The 17149-nt window shown below is 42.0% G+C and overlaps 1 protein-coding gene across 3 annotated transcripts in view; it reads right to left on the reverse strand.

Annotated features, from left to right (window-relative positions):
- The window catches only part of OGDHL (oxoglutarate dehydrogenase L), a 129777-nt gene that overhangs the window by 49577 nt on the left and 63051 nt on the right, over positions 1-17149 (reverse strand). For all 3 annotated transcript variants that reach the window (XM_069753145.1, XM_069753147.1, XM_069753146.1), the window contains exons 8-14: positions 16823-16913; positions 16527-16706; positions 15540-15668; positions 15282-15461; positions 15002-15154; positions 582-684; positions 368-496 (exon numbers count right to left, since the gene is read on the reverse strand). In XM_069753145.1, coding sequence (XP_069609246.1) covers positions 368-496; positions 582-684; positions 15002-15154; positions 15282-15461; positions 15540-15668; positions 16527-16706; positions 16823-16913 — 965 coding nt within the window. The remainder of the gene's footprint in view (positions 1-367; positions 497-581; positions 685-15001; positions 15155-15281; positions 15462-15539; positions 15669-16526; positions 16707-16822; positions 16914-17149) is intronic.

The raw sequence follows: 17149 nt of genomic DNA on the forward strand, positions 1-17149 counted from the left end.
TGTACCGACAGGCTGTCAACTTATAAACAACAGAATTAGGAATGCAGCTCTGAATTACACTACTGTACCTTTAAAAAGGAGTGCAAGTGAAGGATCGGCAGTTACTGAATCTTTAGAATAGAAAAAAAAAATCTAAAATATACCTAGAAAATGCAGCAACTTCTGGGGCAAATACTCACTGTGCACACATGCTCTAAATCATTCTCCAAACAGCAGGTGCATAGAACAATAATCACTCAATTAAAAACACTTCACATGGATAATTCGAGTTCTGAAGAACAATGCTGCTCCAATACTAAAATGGAGACTTTTAAACAACCAAGGACATTGTTAAACCATATATGAGCATTTCTTGATGCCAGCTTACCTGCATGAATCTTAAAGTTGTCCACTGGCACAGAACTGGCTATGTTTCCAATATGGGAAAGCATATCCTCAGGAATCCCAGTGGGAGGACAGGTCATGCTTTTAGGTTCACCCTCTAAGGTGAAAAAACCTGTAAGGAACACGGCAAACATTCAGCACTGCGGTTCTGTGAAATATCACCTAAGCCTATATTCACACTGGAGAATTTCTCCTACCAGGCCACGGAGAGTCCAACCAATGTTTAATGTTAAGTATTTTCTTGTCTTTGGACTGTGTATACGACTCTTCGCAGATCTTGTCATACTTGGCAATCTCTTCCTGGAACATAAACATATTATGAAAGATATAAAATGTACTTAGTTGTCAGATATATAGGACTCCATACACAATATCGTTACAATGACACCAGATGACTGTACCACCACTGGCAAGCATACAAAACATCAGACTAGAAAGGAAACCAAAATGTACCGGGACCATATTACAGAAACTACCGAGCATGGTACTGACAGCAGAAACATGTAAATGGGCCATGCCGCCTGACAGGAACTAGGAGTTGATCCGATCTGGCTTATATCCTTCACTTGCGCATCCATTTATTAGTACTTCAAATAAACAGCCAACTATCTACTTTGCAGAACACCTCCTCATTTACAGGGCTTTTATCGGTGGGAGAAGCTTTGTGCAACTGTTAGTCACAAGATCAATTATGTAGATTGATCCTGCTATTAAAGTTCACCCGATCCAGGCTGCAACATCCCTGATGAAGAAAACTGCAGTTTTTGAAACGCGCTAACTTTAGCGTCTTCACTCTCTATGATGTTAGCGGTGCATTACTGCTCAGGTCCACCGGTCGTGAGCCCTCAGCTCACGCCACTGGCCGGGGCTGCACTTTGATTCCAAGAAGACTCCTAGCAATCGTGAAATAGCGAGGGCATATTAATAGGATAAGCCACTAAGATGGAATTCCTCTTAATCTGAATTCAGACATGCAGCCATTACTGTGCATTAGAGAACGTTAATAGTGCTGCATCCTGGATTCTAAGCATGAACATCATGGAAAGGAAGTCTACAAATGCATCGGGAGCACCATATGAAAAAAATCTTTATTACAAATAGTATGAAGGAGACAAATACAACCCTATAAAAAAATATCAACATTTATATTTTATATTTAAAGTCAATAGGCTGTGTATACACAAATGAGGTTTGTCTGGAACAACACTACCACCAATCTTCATCTGCCTGATAAAGTATCAGTTCATAGAATACCTAAATAATTCATAAATCTAAAAGCTTTCAAAACCTAATACAAATAACAATCAAGGAAAAACAAAATACTCAAAATATTAGAAAGTACAATCTCAACAATAAATATTGTTGAAAAAAGAATTATGAAAGAGTTATTAAATATCATATACTAGACCCCAATTTTTTATGTTATTGTTTGCATCTGTATATAGGGGGCATAACCAGACACCATGATCCACTTTTATCCCTGAGGAAGCCACAAAGTGGTGGCGATACATGCGAGTTCTTTTCCTCATCTTATCTTTTTTGCCTCATCCCACAGGTTCCCTAATTATTCATTCAGCTTCTTCCCACTTACTTATTCATATGCTTTGCTGGTCACTCTTATGATCACTTACATGTGTTTCTCACAAAACTAGAATCAATACAAAAAGTGAATCTCATATAGAGTCACTGCAAACAGAGTGATCTATTTCAAGTGTTTATTTCCATTAATGTTGATGATTATGGCTTACAGCCAATGAAAACCCAAAAGTCATTATCTCCGTAAATTAGAATTCTTTATAACACCAGCTTGAAAAATGATTTTAAAATCCGAAATGTTGGCCTACTAAAATGTATGTTCAGTAAATGCACTCAATACTTGGTTGGGGCTCCTTTTGCACCAGTTACTGAATCAACGTGGTGTGGAATGGAGGTGATCAGCCTGTGGCACTGCTGAGGTGTTATGGAAGCCCAGGTTGCTTAGATAGCAGTCTTCAGCTCGTCTAAATTGTTGGGTCTGGTGTCTCATCTTCCTCTTGACAATATCCCATAGATTATGGGGTTAAGGTCAGGCGAGTTTACTGGCCAATCAAGCACAGTGATACTGTTGTTTTCAAACCAGGTATCGTTACTTCTGGCAGTGTGGACAGGTGCCAAGTCCTGCTGGAGAATGAAATTTCCATCACCAAAAAGCTTGTCGGCAGAGGGAAGTATGAAGTGCTCTAAAATTTCCTGTTAGACGGCTGTTGTGAGTTCTGTTTTTGGGCTCCCTCTGGTGGTTACTGATTGTACTGGGTGACTTGTGTTCTCTGCGGTCTCTGGTCTCCACCTGTTCCATCAGGTTATGGGAGTTTCCTATTTAACCTGGCTTTTTTGTCATTTCCTCGCCAGCTATCAATGTAATCAGCGTGTCTTTTCACCTCTGCTCCCTGCGTCTGTTATCTTCAGGACAAGCTAAGTTTTGATTTTCCTGTTCCACGTTTTGCTTTATTTTTGTCTTAGTCCAGCTTGCAGATATGTGATTCCTTGCTGCTGGTTGCTCTAGTGGGCTGAAATTACTCCTCATGTTCCATGAGTTGGCACATGAGTTCAAGTAATGTCAGGATGGTTTTTTGAAGGGTTTTTCGCTGACCGCGCAGTTCACTTTTGTATCCTCTGCTATCTAGCTTTAGCGGGCCTCATTTTTGCTGATTCTATTTTCATAACTACGTATGTGCTTTCCTCTCATTTCACCGTTATTACATGTGGGGGGCTGCTATTTCTGTGGGGTGTTTCTCTGAGGCAAGTGAGGTCTGTGTTTCTTCTGATAGGGGAAGTTAATCCTTCGGCTGGCGCGAGACGTCTAGGAATCATCGTAGGCACGTTCCCCGGCTACTGCTAGTTGTGTGTTTAGGTTCAGGATCGCGGTCAGCTCAGGTTCCATCACCCTAGAGCTTGTTTTGTTTTTGTGCTTGTCCTTTTGTGATCCCCTGCCATTGGGATCATGACAGTATAGCCCGCCTAAAGAAAAAAAAATTGGTCATCGTTTTGGCTGAAGTAGGAGGAAAAGTAGTCTGAGGAAGTTTTTTTTTTTTTTTCCCCCGCCTCAGTGTTTGCTGCCTAGCCTTAATTGCAGCTTGGCTGCTTCTTTCCTCCTCTTAATCCTTGAATGGCTCTGACCTCAGCTGTTTATCATGGACGTCCAGAGTTTGGCTTCCAGCCTGAATAATCTTGCTGCTAAGGTTCAAAATATACAAGATTTTGTTGTACATACGCCTATGTCGGAACCTAGAATTCCTATTCCAGAGTTTTTTTCTGGAGATAGATCTAGTTTTCTGAATTTTAGGAACAATTGCAAGTTGTTTCTTTCCTTGAAAACTCGCTCCTCTGGAGACCCTGCTCAGCAGGTCAAGATTGTTGTATCTTTCCTGCGGGGTGACCCTCAGAATTGGGCATTTGCATTGGCACCAGGGGATCCTGCGTTGCTCAATGTGGATGCGTTTTTTCTGGCATTGGGTTTGCTCTATGAGGAACCTAACCTAGAGATTCAGGCTGAAAAAGCTTTATTGGCTCTCTCTCAGGGGCAAGATGAAGCAGAAATATATTGTCAGAAATTTCGGAAATGGTCGGTGCTTACTCAGTGGAATGAGTGCGCCCTGGCTGCAAAATTCAGAGATGGCCTTTCTGAGGCCATTAAAGATGTTATGGTGGGGTTCCCGGCGCCTACAGGTCTGAATGAGTCCATGACTATGGCTATTCAGATTGATCGGCGTTTACGGGAGCGCAAACCTGTGCACCATTTGGCGGTGTCTTCTGAACAGGCACCTGAGATAATGCAATGTGATAGAATTCAGTCCAGAAGTGAACGGCAAAATTATAGGCGGAAAAATGGATTGTGTTTTTATTGTGGTGATTCAGCTCATGTTATATCAGCATGCTCTAAACGCACAAAAAAGGTTGATAAGCCTGTTGCCATTGGTACTTTACAGTCTAAGTTCATTCTGTCTGTGACGCTGATTTGTTCATTATCATCCATTTCCGTCGATGCCTATGTGGATTCAGGCGCTGCCCTGAGTCTTATGGATTGGTCATTTGCCAATCGCTGTGGGTTTAGTCTGGAACCTCTGGAAGTTCCTATTCCTTTGAAAGGAATTGACTCTACACCTTTGGCTATGAATAAACCTCAGTACTGGACACAACTGACCATGCGTATGACTCCCGTTCATCAGGAGGTGATTCGCTTCCTGGTACTGTATAATTTACATGATGTCTTAGTGCTTGGTCTGCCATGGTTACAAACTCATAACCCAGTCCTGGACTGGAAAACAATGTCTGTGTTAAGCTGGGGATGTCAGGGGGTTCATGATGATGCATCTCCGATTTCTATCGCTTCATCTACTCCTTCTGAGGTTCCGGTATTTCTGTCTGATTATCGGGAGGTTTTTGAGGAGCCTAAGCTCAGTTCGCTTCCTCCTCACAGGGATTGCGATTGTGCTATAGATTTGATTCCTGGCAGTAAAATCCCTAAAGGTCGTTTGTTCAATCTGTCAGTGCCAGAGCATACTGCTATGCGGAATTATGTTAAGGAGTCCTTGGAAAAGGGACATATCCGTCCATCTTCGTCCCCTTTGGGAGCAGGTTTTTTTTTTTGTGGCCAAAAAGGATGGTTCCTTGAGGCCTTGCATAGATTATCGTCTTTTGAATAAGATTACAGTCAAATATCAGTATCCTTTGCCATTGTTGACTGATTTGTTCGCTCGCATTAAGGGGGCTAAATGGTTCACTAAGATTGATCTTCGGGGTGCGTATAATCTTGTGCGGATAAGGCAGGGTGATGAGTGGAAAACCGCATTTAATACGCCTGAGGGCCATTTCGAGTATTTGGTGATGCCTTTTGGACTTTCTAATGCTCCTTCTGTCTTCCAGTCTTTTATGCACGATATTTTCCGTGAATATCTGGATAAATTTATTATCGTGTATTTGGATGATGTTTTGGTTTTTTCTGATGACTGGGAGTCTCATGTTCAGCAAGTCAGGAAGGTGTTTCAGGTTCTGCGGGCCAATTCTTTGTTTGTAAAAGGTTCTAAATGTCTCTTTGGAGTCCAGAAGATTTCTTTTTTGGGGTATATTTTTTCCCCTTCTACTATTGAGATGGATCCCGTCAAGGTTCAGGCTATTTGTGACTGGACGCAGCCTACATCTCTTAAGAGTCTACAGAAGTTCTTAGGCTTTGCTAATTTTTATCGTCGCTTCATAACTAATTTTTCTAGTGTTGTTAAGCCTTTGACGGATTTGACTAAAAAGGGTGCTGATGTTACTGATTGGTCTTCTGCGGCTGTGGAGGCCTTTCAGGAACTTAAGCGCCGGTTTTCTTCGGCTCCTGTGTTGCGTCAGCAAGATACGTCGCTTCCTTTTCAGGTTGAGGTTGATGCTTCCGAGATCGGAGCGGGGGCGGTTTTGTCACAGAGAAGCTCCGATGGCTCAGTGATGAAGCCATGTGCGTTCTTTTCTAGAAAATTTTCGCCCGCTGAACGGAATTATGATGTTGGTAATCGGGAGCTTTTGGCCATGAAGTGGGCATTTGAGGAGTGGCTTCATTGGCTTGAGGGTGCTAGACATCGTGTGGTGGTCTTGACTGATCACAAAAATCTGATGTACCTTGAGTCTGCCAAGCGTCTGAATCCTAGACAGGCTCGTTGGTCACTGTTTTTCTCCCGTTTCAATTTTGTGGTTTCGTACCTGCCAGGTTCAAAGAATGTGAAGGCGGATGCTCTTTCTAGGAGTTTTGTGCCTGACTCCCCTGGAAATTCGGAGCCCACTGGTATCCTTAGGGATGGGGTGATTTTGTCGGCTGTCTCCCCAGACTTGCGACGTGCTTTGCAGGAGTTTCAGGCGGATAAACCTGATCGTTGTCCGCCTGAAAGACTGTTTGTTCCGGATAATTGGACCAGTAGAGTCATCTCCGAGGTCCATTCTTCTGTGTTGGCAGGTCATCCTGGAAAATTTGGTACTAGAGACTTGGTTGCCAGGTCTTTTTGGTGGCCTTCCTTGTCGAGGGATGTGCGTTCTTTCGTGCAGTCTTGTGGAGTTTGCGCTCGGGCTAAGCCTTGCTGTTCTCGGGCCAGTGGATTGTTGTCACCTTTGCCTATCCCGAAGAGACCTTGGACGCACATTTCCATGGACTTTATTTCGGATCTCCCTGTCTCTCAAAAAATGTCCGTCATATGGGTTGTGTGTGACCGCTTTTCTAAGATGGTTCATCTGGTACCCTTGCCTAAGTTACCTTCCTCCTCTGAGTTGGTCCCTCTGTTTTTTCAAAACGTGGTCCGTTTGCATGGCATTCCGGAGAACATCGTTTCTGACAGGGGATCCCAGTTTGTGTCTAGATTTTGGCGGACGTTCTGTGCTAAGATGGGCATTGATTTGTCCTTTTCGTCTGCATTCCATCCCCAGACGAATGGCCAGACGGAACAAACTAATCAGACTTTAGAAACTTATTTAAGGTGTTTTGTTTCTGCTGATCAAGATGACTGGGTTTCCTTTTTGCCGCTTGCCGAGTTTGCCCTTAATAATCGGGCTAGTTCTGCTACCTTGGTTTCTCCTTTCTTTTGTAATTCGGGGTTTCATCCTCGTTTTTCCTCTGGTCAGGTGGAGCCTTCTGATTGTCCTGGAGTGGACATGGTGGTGGATAGGTTGCATCGGATTTGGAGTCATGTGGTGGACAATTTGAAGTTGTCCCAGGAGAGGGCTCAGCAGTTTGCTAATCGCCGTCGCCGCGTGGGTCCTCGACTTCTTGTTGGGGACTTGGTGTGGTTGTCTTCTCGTTTTGTTCCTATGAAGGTCTCTTCTCCTAAGTTCAAGCCTCGGTTCATCGGTCCCTATAGGATCTTGGAAATTCTTAACCCTGTGTCGTTTCGTTTGGATCTTCCGGCATCGTTTGCTATTCATAATGTGTTCCATCGGTCGTTGTTGCGGAAGTATGAGGTACCTGTTGTTCCTTCGCTTGAGCCTCCTGCTCCGGTGCTGGTGGAGGGTGAATTGGAGTATGTTGTGGAGAAGATCTTGGATTCTCGTGTTTCCAGACGGAAACTCCAGTATTTGGTCAAGTGGAAGGGTTATGGTCAGGAGGATAATTCTTGGGTGATTGCCTCTGATGTTCATGCTGCCGATTTGATCCGTGCTTTTCATAGGGTTCATCCTGGTCGCCCTGGTGGTTCTCGTGATGGTTCGGTGACCCCTCCTCAAGGGGGGATACTGTTGTGAGTTCTGTTTTTGGGCTCCCTCTGGTGGTTACTGATTGTACTGGGTGACTTGTGTTCTCTGCGGTCTCTGGTCTCCACCTGTTCCATCAGGTTATGGGAGTTTCCTATTTAACCTGGCTTTTTTGTCATTTCCTCGCCAGCTATCAATGTAATCAGCGTGTCTTTTCACCTCTGCTCCCTGTGTCTGTTATCTTCAGGACAAGCTAAGTTTTGATTTTCCTGTTCCACGTTTTGCTTTATTTTTGTCTTAGTCCAGCTTGCAGATATGTGATTCCTTGCTGCTGGTTGCTCTAGTGGGCTGAAATTACTCCTCATGTTCCATGAGTTGGCACATGAGTTCAAGTAATTTCAGGATGGTTTTTTGAAGGGTTTTTCGCTGACCGCGCAGTTCACTTTTGTATCCTCTGCTATCTAGCTTTAGCGGGCCTCATTTTTGCTGATTCTATTTTCATAACTACTATGTGCTTTCCTCTCATTTCACCGTTATTACATGCGGGGGGCTGCTATTTCTGTGGGGTGTTTCTCTGAGGCAAGTGAGGTCTGTGTTTCTTCTGATAGGGGAAGTTAATCCTTCGGCTGGCGCGAGACGTCTAGGAATCATCGTAGGCACGTTCCCCGGCTACTGCTAGTTGTGTGTTTAGGTTCAGGATCGCGGTCAGCTCAGGTTCCATCACCCTAGAGCTTGTTTTGTTTTTGTGCTTGTCCTTTTGTGATCCCCTGCCATTGGGATCATGACAGACGGCTGCGCTGACTTTGGTCTTGATAAAACACAGTGGACCTACACCAGCAGATGATATGGCTCCCCAAACCATCACTGATTGTGGAAACTTCACCCTAGACCTCAAGCAGCTTGGATTGTGTGCCTCTCCTCTCTTCCTCCAGACTCTGGGACCTTGATTTCCAAATGAAATGCAAAATTTACTTTCATCTGAAAACACCACCTTGGACCACAGAGCAACAGCCCAGTTCTTTTTCTCCTTGGCCCAGGTAAGACGCTTCTGGTGTTGTCTTTTGGTCATGACTGGCTTGACACAAGAAATGCGACACTTGTAGTCCATGTCCTGGATACTTCTGTGTGTGGTGGCTCTTGAAGCAATGACTCCAGCAGCAGTCCACTCCTTGTGAAACTTCCAAAAGTTTTTGAATGGCCTTTTATCAATCCTTTCAACCTTTTTCTACCACACTTTCTTTCCACTCAACTTTCCATTAATATGCTTGGATACAGCACTCTGTGAACAGCCAACTTCTTTAGCAATGACCTTTTGTGGCTTACTCTCCTTGTGGAGTGTGTCAATGACTGCCTTTTGGATATATGTCAAGTCAGCAGTCTTCCCCATGATTGTGGAGCCTTCTGAAACAGACTAAAAGACCTATTTAAAGGCTTAGGAAGCCTTTGCAGGCTTTTTTTTGTTAATTATTCTAATTTACTGAGATAATGACTTTTGGGTTTTCACTGGCTGTAAACCATAATCATCAACATTAACAGAAATAAACACTTGAAATAGATCACTCTGTTTGTAATGACTATATAATATGTGAGTTTCTCTTTTTGTATTGAAGAACTGAAATAAATTAACTTTTTGATGATATTCTAATTTTGTGAGAAGCACCTGTATACTTACCAGTGTTCTTGGCTGTTCATATGCATTCTTTTTCAGAACACTCAAGTTTATTCACAGTTTAGACAGAAAATCTGTCTCATCTTGTCATTTATTTGGGGCATTTTGAGAGTTTCTGATATTGCATGACATTATTTTTTCTACCATCTTATTAATTTTGGCCATTTTGAGATTCCAAATTGTGTTTAATTTCTTGATTGTTATATTTATAAGGTTTTGTAAGCTTCCATATTCTACGAATTTTTGGTTGGGTATCCTGTGAACTGATATACATCAGGCAGATGAGGATAGATAGTAGGCTTATTCCTGACACCCATCATTCGTAGTCTATTGGCTTTGTAAATGTATATATGCAAATTATAATATATATATATACGCATATACACGAGAATATAAAAATCTATGTTTATTCAAAAATTGATAAAAATTATCTTCAGTCTATACAATATAAAAAGGTTACGGTAAGCAAAAGGTCTATAAGATATGGGAGTCATTTCAAAACTTGGAACTGCCTGGTTTTTAGTCATAACTAGTCATTGTAGGAGAAAGATTGTGGTTTTATAGCATCCGGTATATGGGATTGGTTCATTAATCCCATATATTCAAGATTGTGACATTTCACTAAAGTCTTTAAAAGAAAATAGTGAAATTACAGAGCAAAAGGCATGTATACAGCGGCATGTAAAAGTTTGAGCACCCCTAGACAAAATTACTTTTACTGTGAACAGTTAAGCAAGTTGAAGATGAAATCATCTCTAAACAGGCCTAAAGTTAAAGATCACACATTTCCTTTGTATTTTAGGCAAAAAATAAAATAATTAATTATATAGAAAAAGATGATACCGCGACTGAGGGTGGGTTCATAGGGGAAGACAGTGAGTGTAACTAAATCAAATATATATTGGATGGTCACTCACTATTTGAGTAATTATTGTAGGCACCTTCGTTCATGGGGTTACCTTGTACTAATCCTGGCTCAGACACAAGTAATAGATGCCCAAGATGTGCATATACGGGTAAAGATGGTGCCAATAATACATGCCAAGGACATGCAGTGATGTAAATCCGTCTGTAGTCACTAGGATCAATAGTGACTTAAAGGGTACCTGTCACCCCCAAAATGGAAGTTGAGCTATGCCCACCGGCATCAGGGGCTTATCTACAGCATTCTCTAATGCTGTAGATAAGCCTCCGATGTATCCTGAAAGATGAGAAAAAGAGGTTAGATTATACTCACCCAGGGGCGGTCCGGTCTGGTCTGATGGGCGTCGCAGTCCGGGACCTCCCATCTTCATAGGATGACATCCTCTTCTGGTCGTCACGCTGCGGCTCCGGCACAGGCGTACTTTGAATCACTGTCCCACTGGTATGAGTACCATGGGAAGCACTGCCTTACCTGTGATGTGTCGGGTAATGTGCTGTGGCGCTTCAATTGGGTGCAGATTCGTTCAGCTCCAGCGGTCACCGGGAGTTGAGCTATGAGGGGCAGGGAGATGATGAGCTTTGCAGAGCCAGGGAAGCCCCGGACGGTGCTCCTGACGAAGAAGAATGCAGTTCTTTGAAACGCGTTGGTTGGCCCGTTTGATCCCAGCGCCTTTCCGTACTCAGTGTGACGTCACATGTGGACAGGGCCTCTTGGCCATCTTTTTTTCCTAGCGTTGTATCCAGGGACGCCACCGGCCGGGGCTTCCCTGGCTCTGCAAAGCGCATCATCTCCTGGCCCCTCATAGCTCCTCAACTCCCAGTGACCGCTGGAGCTGAATGAATCTGCACCCAATTCAAGCGCGACCGCACCACACGTTACCCAAAACACCACATGTAAGGAAGTGACTGCATGTGCTTCCCATAGTACTCATACCAGTGCGACAGCGATTCACCCCTGCCACCGCTACCAACAGACCCTTGGGGAATTATTCTATACAAACATCCACCTTAAGTCACTATTGATCCTAGTGACTACTGGCGGATTTACATCACTGCACGTTCATGGCATATGTTAATGGCACTAACTTTACCAGTATATGCGCATCTATTACTTGTGTCTGAGCCAAGATTAGTACAAGGTAATCCTTCGAACAAGGGCGCCTACAATAAATCACTCAAATAGTGAGTGACCATCCAATATACAGTATATTTGATTTAGTTACACTCACTGTCTTTCCCTATGAACCCACCCTCAAGCGCGGCATTATCTTTTGCTATTTTTTAACTTCCTATTTGACAGATCTGGCACTCCTTCTGTCTTGATTCCAGCAGCTGAGGATTGGTTTTCTTGGGGCCTGAGTGCCAGTGTGTTCATTTTACTATTGCAAATATCTATATGCAGCTATATCTATAATCTTTTATATTTTAAATATTAAACAAAGGCAAATTAGCAGATGCAAAGTTTGGGCACCCTGAATGGTTAGTACCCCTATTTAAAAGTATCACAGCTTGTAAACGCTTTTTGTAGCTAGCAAAGAGTATTTCAATTCTTGTTTGAGGGACTTTCATCCATTCTTCCTTGGAAAATCCTTCTAGTTCTGGGAGATTCTTGGGTCATCTTGCATGCACTGCTATTTTGAGGTCTAGCCAAAGATTTTCAATGATATTCAGATAAGGGAACTGTGAGGCCCATTGTAAAACCTTCGTCTTGCACCTTTGGAGGCACTCTATTGTGGATTTTGATGTGTGTTTAGGATCATTATTAATGATTAGCGAATATCATTGTGCTCCGGCGATCTCCAAGTATTTGTTAGCGCTCGGACATTTAGTTTTCCTTGCCTCAGCAGCATGATTAACGGCTGCTAGCCAGGCTGAATACTTGTGGGGATTGCCTGTTTGTTAGGGAATTCCCACATGTATTTAGGCTGTCCAGCAGCCGTAAATCATGCAGCTGAGGCGAGGAAAACTAAATGTCCCAGCACTATAAAATACTCGGAGATCACCCGAGCATGCTTGGGGAGACCCGAGCACAACGCTATTCGCTTATCACTAATCGTTATCCATTTATAGAAGCCATCCTCTTTTCAATGTCAGTATTTTTACAGAATATACGGCAAAAGCTTTTACTGAAGCTGGAACCATTCTCTTTTCGTTTATGAAACAGTATTTTTACAGGTTGTGTTATGTTTGCATCAAGAATTTATCGAAATTTCATTGAATCCATTCTTCCTTCTACCTGTGAAATGTTTCCCAGGCCATTGGCTGCAATACACACAACCCCAAAGCATAATTGATCCACCCCCATGCTTAATGGTTGGCGAGATGTTCCTTTCCTAAAATTCTGTGACGTTTTATCTCCACACATACCTTTGATCATTATGGCCAAAGAGTTCTATTTCAACTTTATAAGTCCATAGAACTGGTTTCTAAAATGCATCAGGCTTATTTATATGTTCTTTTGCATTCTTTTGACGCTGAATTTTATGGTGAGGATGCAGAAGAGGTTTTCTTCTGATGACTATTCATGAAGGCCCTATTTATGCAGATGTCTCTGAACAGTAGAACAATGTACCACAACTCTAGAGTCTGTTAATCTTTCTGATTGTCTTTTGCAGTCAATCAGGGGTTCTGATTTGCCCCGCTAGAAATCCTACGAGCAGTTTTCACTGTCATTTTGCTTGGTCTTCCAGACCTTATCTTGATCTCCACTGTTCCTGTTCGCTACCATTTTTTAACTACATTTCGAACTGAGGAATGGGCAACTTGAAAACGCTTTGCCAGCTTCTTATAGTCTGCTCTTGCTTTGTGGGCCTCCGCCATTTTCAGAGTGCTATGCAGCTACTTAGAAGAACTCATGACTGCTGTTTGTGGCACATGGATAGAGGAGGCTGGATTTTTATAAAGCTGGGAAATTTGCATCACCTTGCCTTTCCTAATAATGAAAGGGTTATGACTTATTCACCAAGAGGCTAATTAAGGTCTGAAATCTTGGTCAAATTTATCTGAACACATAGATCTCCAAGGGTGCTCAAACTTTGGCATCAGCCCATTATCCTTTTTGTAATTTTTTAAATGTAAATGATGAATATATCTTTTCTTGGCTTAAAATACAAAGGAAATGTGTCATCATTAACTTTAGCCCTTTTAGAGATCATTTCATGATCAACTTGCTTAACTATTCAGAATAACTGTTGGGTTCTGGTAAAAATACGCTAAGTGATTCTTGTATGAAATACCCAGACTGAATAACCTTTGATCCATAATAATGATTGATTACAGCTTTATGTACCATAGGTGAAGGCCACACTCACAACATTTATAGATAAGCCTATAATATGCCTCCTGCATATAGCTTGACTGCCAGCTGACGTAACTAAATGTAACATTAACCAACACACACACACACACACACTTGTCCGAGATCTTTAGGCTGTGTGCACACATTGCTGATTTTTCGAGTTTTTTTCGCGTTTTTTCACGATAAAAATGCTATAACACCACAAAAAACAGCATACACTATGGATTCCATCATTGAGAATGAATTCCGCAATTTTTGTGCACATGATGCGTTTTTTTTCCGCAAAAAAACGCATCGCGGTAAAAAACACAGCATGTTCATTAATTTTGCGGGGGGGGGGGGGGGGGGGTTTTGCGGATTTCCCACTATAAAATGCATTGGGAAATGTCCGGGAAAAAAACGCATCAAAAAGGCGCCAAAAACGCATGCAGATTTCTTGCAGAAAATTTCAGGTCTTTCTCAGGAATTTTCTGCAAGAGATCCTGAACGTGTGCACATAGCCTTACAGTATAATACAGTATGAATGCTCAATTACAGACTCCTTTCCTAAATGAACAAAAAAAAAAAATCTATTAATGTGGTCATTTATTCATGGTTGCTAAAGATTGACTAAGGGACTAGATAACTATGTTGAACAAATGCTGGTTTTCATTTACGTTCTGTAACAAGCTGAATTATAGAAATTCGTATAGTTACTTCTGATTTATAATCATGAAATGATATATAAGAACTGGGCTTTATTTTACAGATGCACTACTATAAATATTTTTTTTGTTCATTAATTACGTGTGTATGTGCATGTAATAATATACACACCTACCGCCGCATTCTCCGCTCTTCTTCTCAATGACGTCACCACACTAAAGACTATCCAGATCACACTAAGCTCTAGGTGTGAGCTGGAAGTCTCTTTCACAATGCAAGTCATGGGGCTTCAGTCTGATACTCCAGACTTTCATTGTTGGCTCATACAGAGCGCACAGCATGACCCAGAGAGTCTGCGGAGCAGTGATGTCACTGAGAAGCGTCGCAGAATGGAGCTGGATCCTAAAGATATCGGCGGTCGGAGAGTCTATCAATAGATTCACACTACATACACAGAATTAATGAAATAAAATATATACGGTATTCATGGGAGTGCTCCTTTAAGCGTACCTACAAGTTCTAAAGAAAACATTTAAAGTGCAGGACATTGCAGTATAATAGTCTTTAGAAAATACTCTGCTGTTCACTCGCAGCATGGACCACAACAATTCTGGGTGGTGGGCTGCACCAAACGTGTTGCTCTTCGCTTTGTCTTAAGCTAATGATGCCTAGGTTAGTGCAGCCTCTGCACAGATTTCAGGTGGTCTATTAACAGCTAAGTTTGTCTAATGCAGTAGTTTATGAGTATTACACTGCAAAGTCTTGCACGATAATAGTTGCCCCCAGCTTTAAACAGGGGAAAGAGGAAGGGGTGGATTGAGCCTCGGATACACAAGAATATTGACATCAATTGGTTATCATTGGGCATTTGCTTTTAGATTAGAGTCCTGCACCTCAAACTCTTGAAGAGAAACGATGCCCTCAGAAATCAACTTGTCAGCATATTTCTTCAAAACGGGAACCTGTTTGTGGATCTGCTTGTACATGAGTGGTTGAGTGAACATGGGCTCATCCATTTCATTGTGTCCACTACGACGGTAGCACACCTAAAGAGAAATATACATAGGAGTCAGCTATAAGGATAAAATAAGAAGACTGTGGCCCACTGCCAATAAATCCAGGGGTTAGTAAAAGTGATTATTTATCATAAAGAGGTCAGCAAGAGAAACTTACCAAATCCACCACTACATCTTTATTAAAAGTGTTCCTCCACTCTGCTGCCACACTGCACACATACATTACAGCTTCCGGATCATCTGCATTCACATGGAATATGGGAGCGTTAACAACGCGAGCCACATCAGTAGGGTATGGCGAAGAGCGAGCCATGCGAGGGTCAGTGGTGAATCCGATCTATGGAAGTGTAATCGGATATAATCTGCATCTCTGTATATCATATACAGCGTGGATATTCAAAAACGGGAAAGTTACCTGGTTATTCACCACTACATGAATGGTTCCATTGGTGGTGTAAGAAGGAAGATCACTGAGATGGAAGGTTTCATACACGACACCCTGCCCTGCAAATGCCGCATCCCCATGGACAAGAATGGACATTACCTACAGAAATAGTCAAAAACACTACTGGATATACATATATATTTTATACACACACTTCACAGGTGGGGTGTACTCATTTATGCTATGCACTATATTATATGAAGACACAAAAGAGAATAGTAAAACCAAAAACACTCAGTTTGAAAAAATGTTGCAGTAATCCGCAAGTGCTAGTAAAAGATGTAAAAAACAGGGTATTTGGTTGATACGTTTTTTGCAAAAAATGTATACTAAGCTGCTCTACCAATCTTCACGGTATACCCTTATCAGAGCAGTCCTAACTAATGTATGCAATCCCTATCTGATGTATTTAAAAACCTGATCATCTGTTCACTGTGCAAGTAGCCCATGTGTTCCTGTTTCCATAATTGTTCTCTTGTGTCTATAAGACTGGGGAGTTCCACCACTCCTCTTGGGCTATCTGCACAAAAGCTGTTCTACCCTGTATGCACACATGGATTTTTCCTCTCTGAACCCTGTTCACACAGGTTATATACAGATGATCAGGTTTTTAAATACATCAGATAGGGATTGCATACATTAGTTAGGACTGCTCTGATAAGGGTATACCGTGAAGATTGGTAGAGCAGCTTAGTATACATTTTTTGCAAAAAACGTATCAACCAAATACCCTGTTTTTTACATCTTTTACTAGCACTTGCGGATTACTGCAACATTTTTTCAAACTGAATGTTTTTGGTTTTACTATTCTCTTTTGTGTCTTCAGGTTTCTTGGTGGTGTGTGAACATGATCATACAGACTTGTTCACTGTGCAAGTAGCCCATGTGTTCCTGGCACTATATTATATGCATTCAACCACACATTCACTTTGGTGGTGTTCTACATTGAGAGCTCACCTTTTTGCCTTCATTGTCACCCCTGTAGAACTGCTCTGCTTTGGTCTTCCCCTGTACAACGGGATCTACTGCCTCCAGATGAGATGGATTTGCAACCAAAGATAAGGTAATTTTCTTGTTTGTGGCTCGGTTAATGCGCTCATGGTACATACCCAAATGATACTTCACATCCCCAGATCCCTGGAAAAAGAACATTTTAGATTTCATAAAGGCTACAAAATGTATGATATATCATTAGAAATAGATAAATGAGCACACAAAACATTTATTATTCAATAAGTAAAGACCACAATTACCTCATCCGAAGCTTCCAGCTTGGGGTCAAACTGGCAAAAGATTTGTTCTAAATCTTTCCGGATTACGTTTGCCAAGACATTTAGTCTGCCTCTGTGAAAGAAAACAGTCACAGCATTCTTAGCAACATAGAAGAAAAAAAGAGAATAAACGTATGATCAATGGGATCCCCAGTGATCAGTAGAAATGGAGTCTCAAGTCCTTCTTCCTTGTTAAATAATGGACACTGCTACAGTGAAAATCCTCCTTATCGTGGTGATGGACTGAGGTGCCACAGGGAACTCTGGACTCTTGTTCTACTGATCTAAGGGCCCCTAGTGATCACATAT

Source organism: Ranitomeya imitator, chromosome 2, assembly GCF_032444005.1.
Source record: "Ranitomeya imitator isolate aRanImi1 chromosome 2, aRanImi1.pri, whole genome shotgun sequence".
In the NCBI taxonomy this organism is placed as follows: Eukaryota; Metazoa; Chordata; class Amphibia; order Anura; family Dendrobatidae; genus Ranitomeya; species Ranitomeya imitator.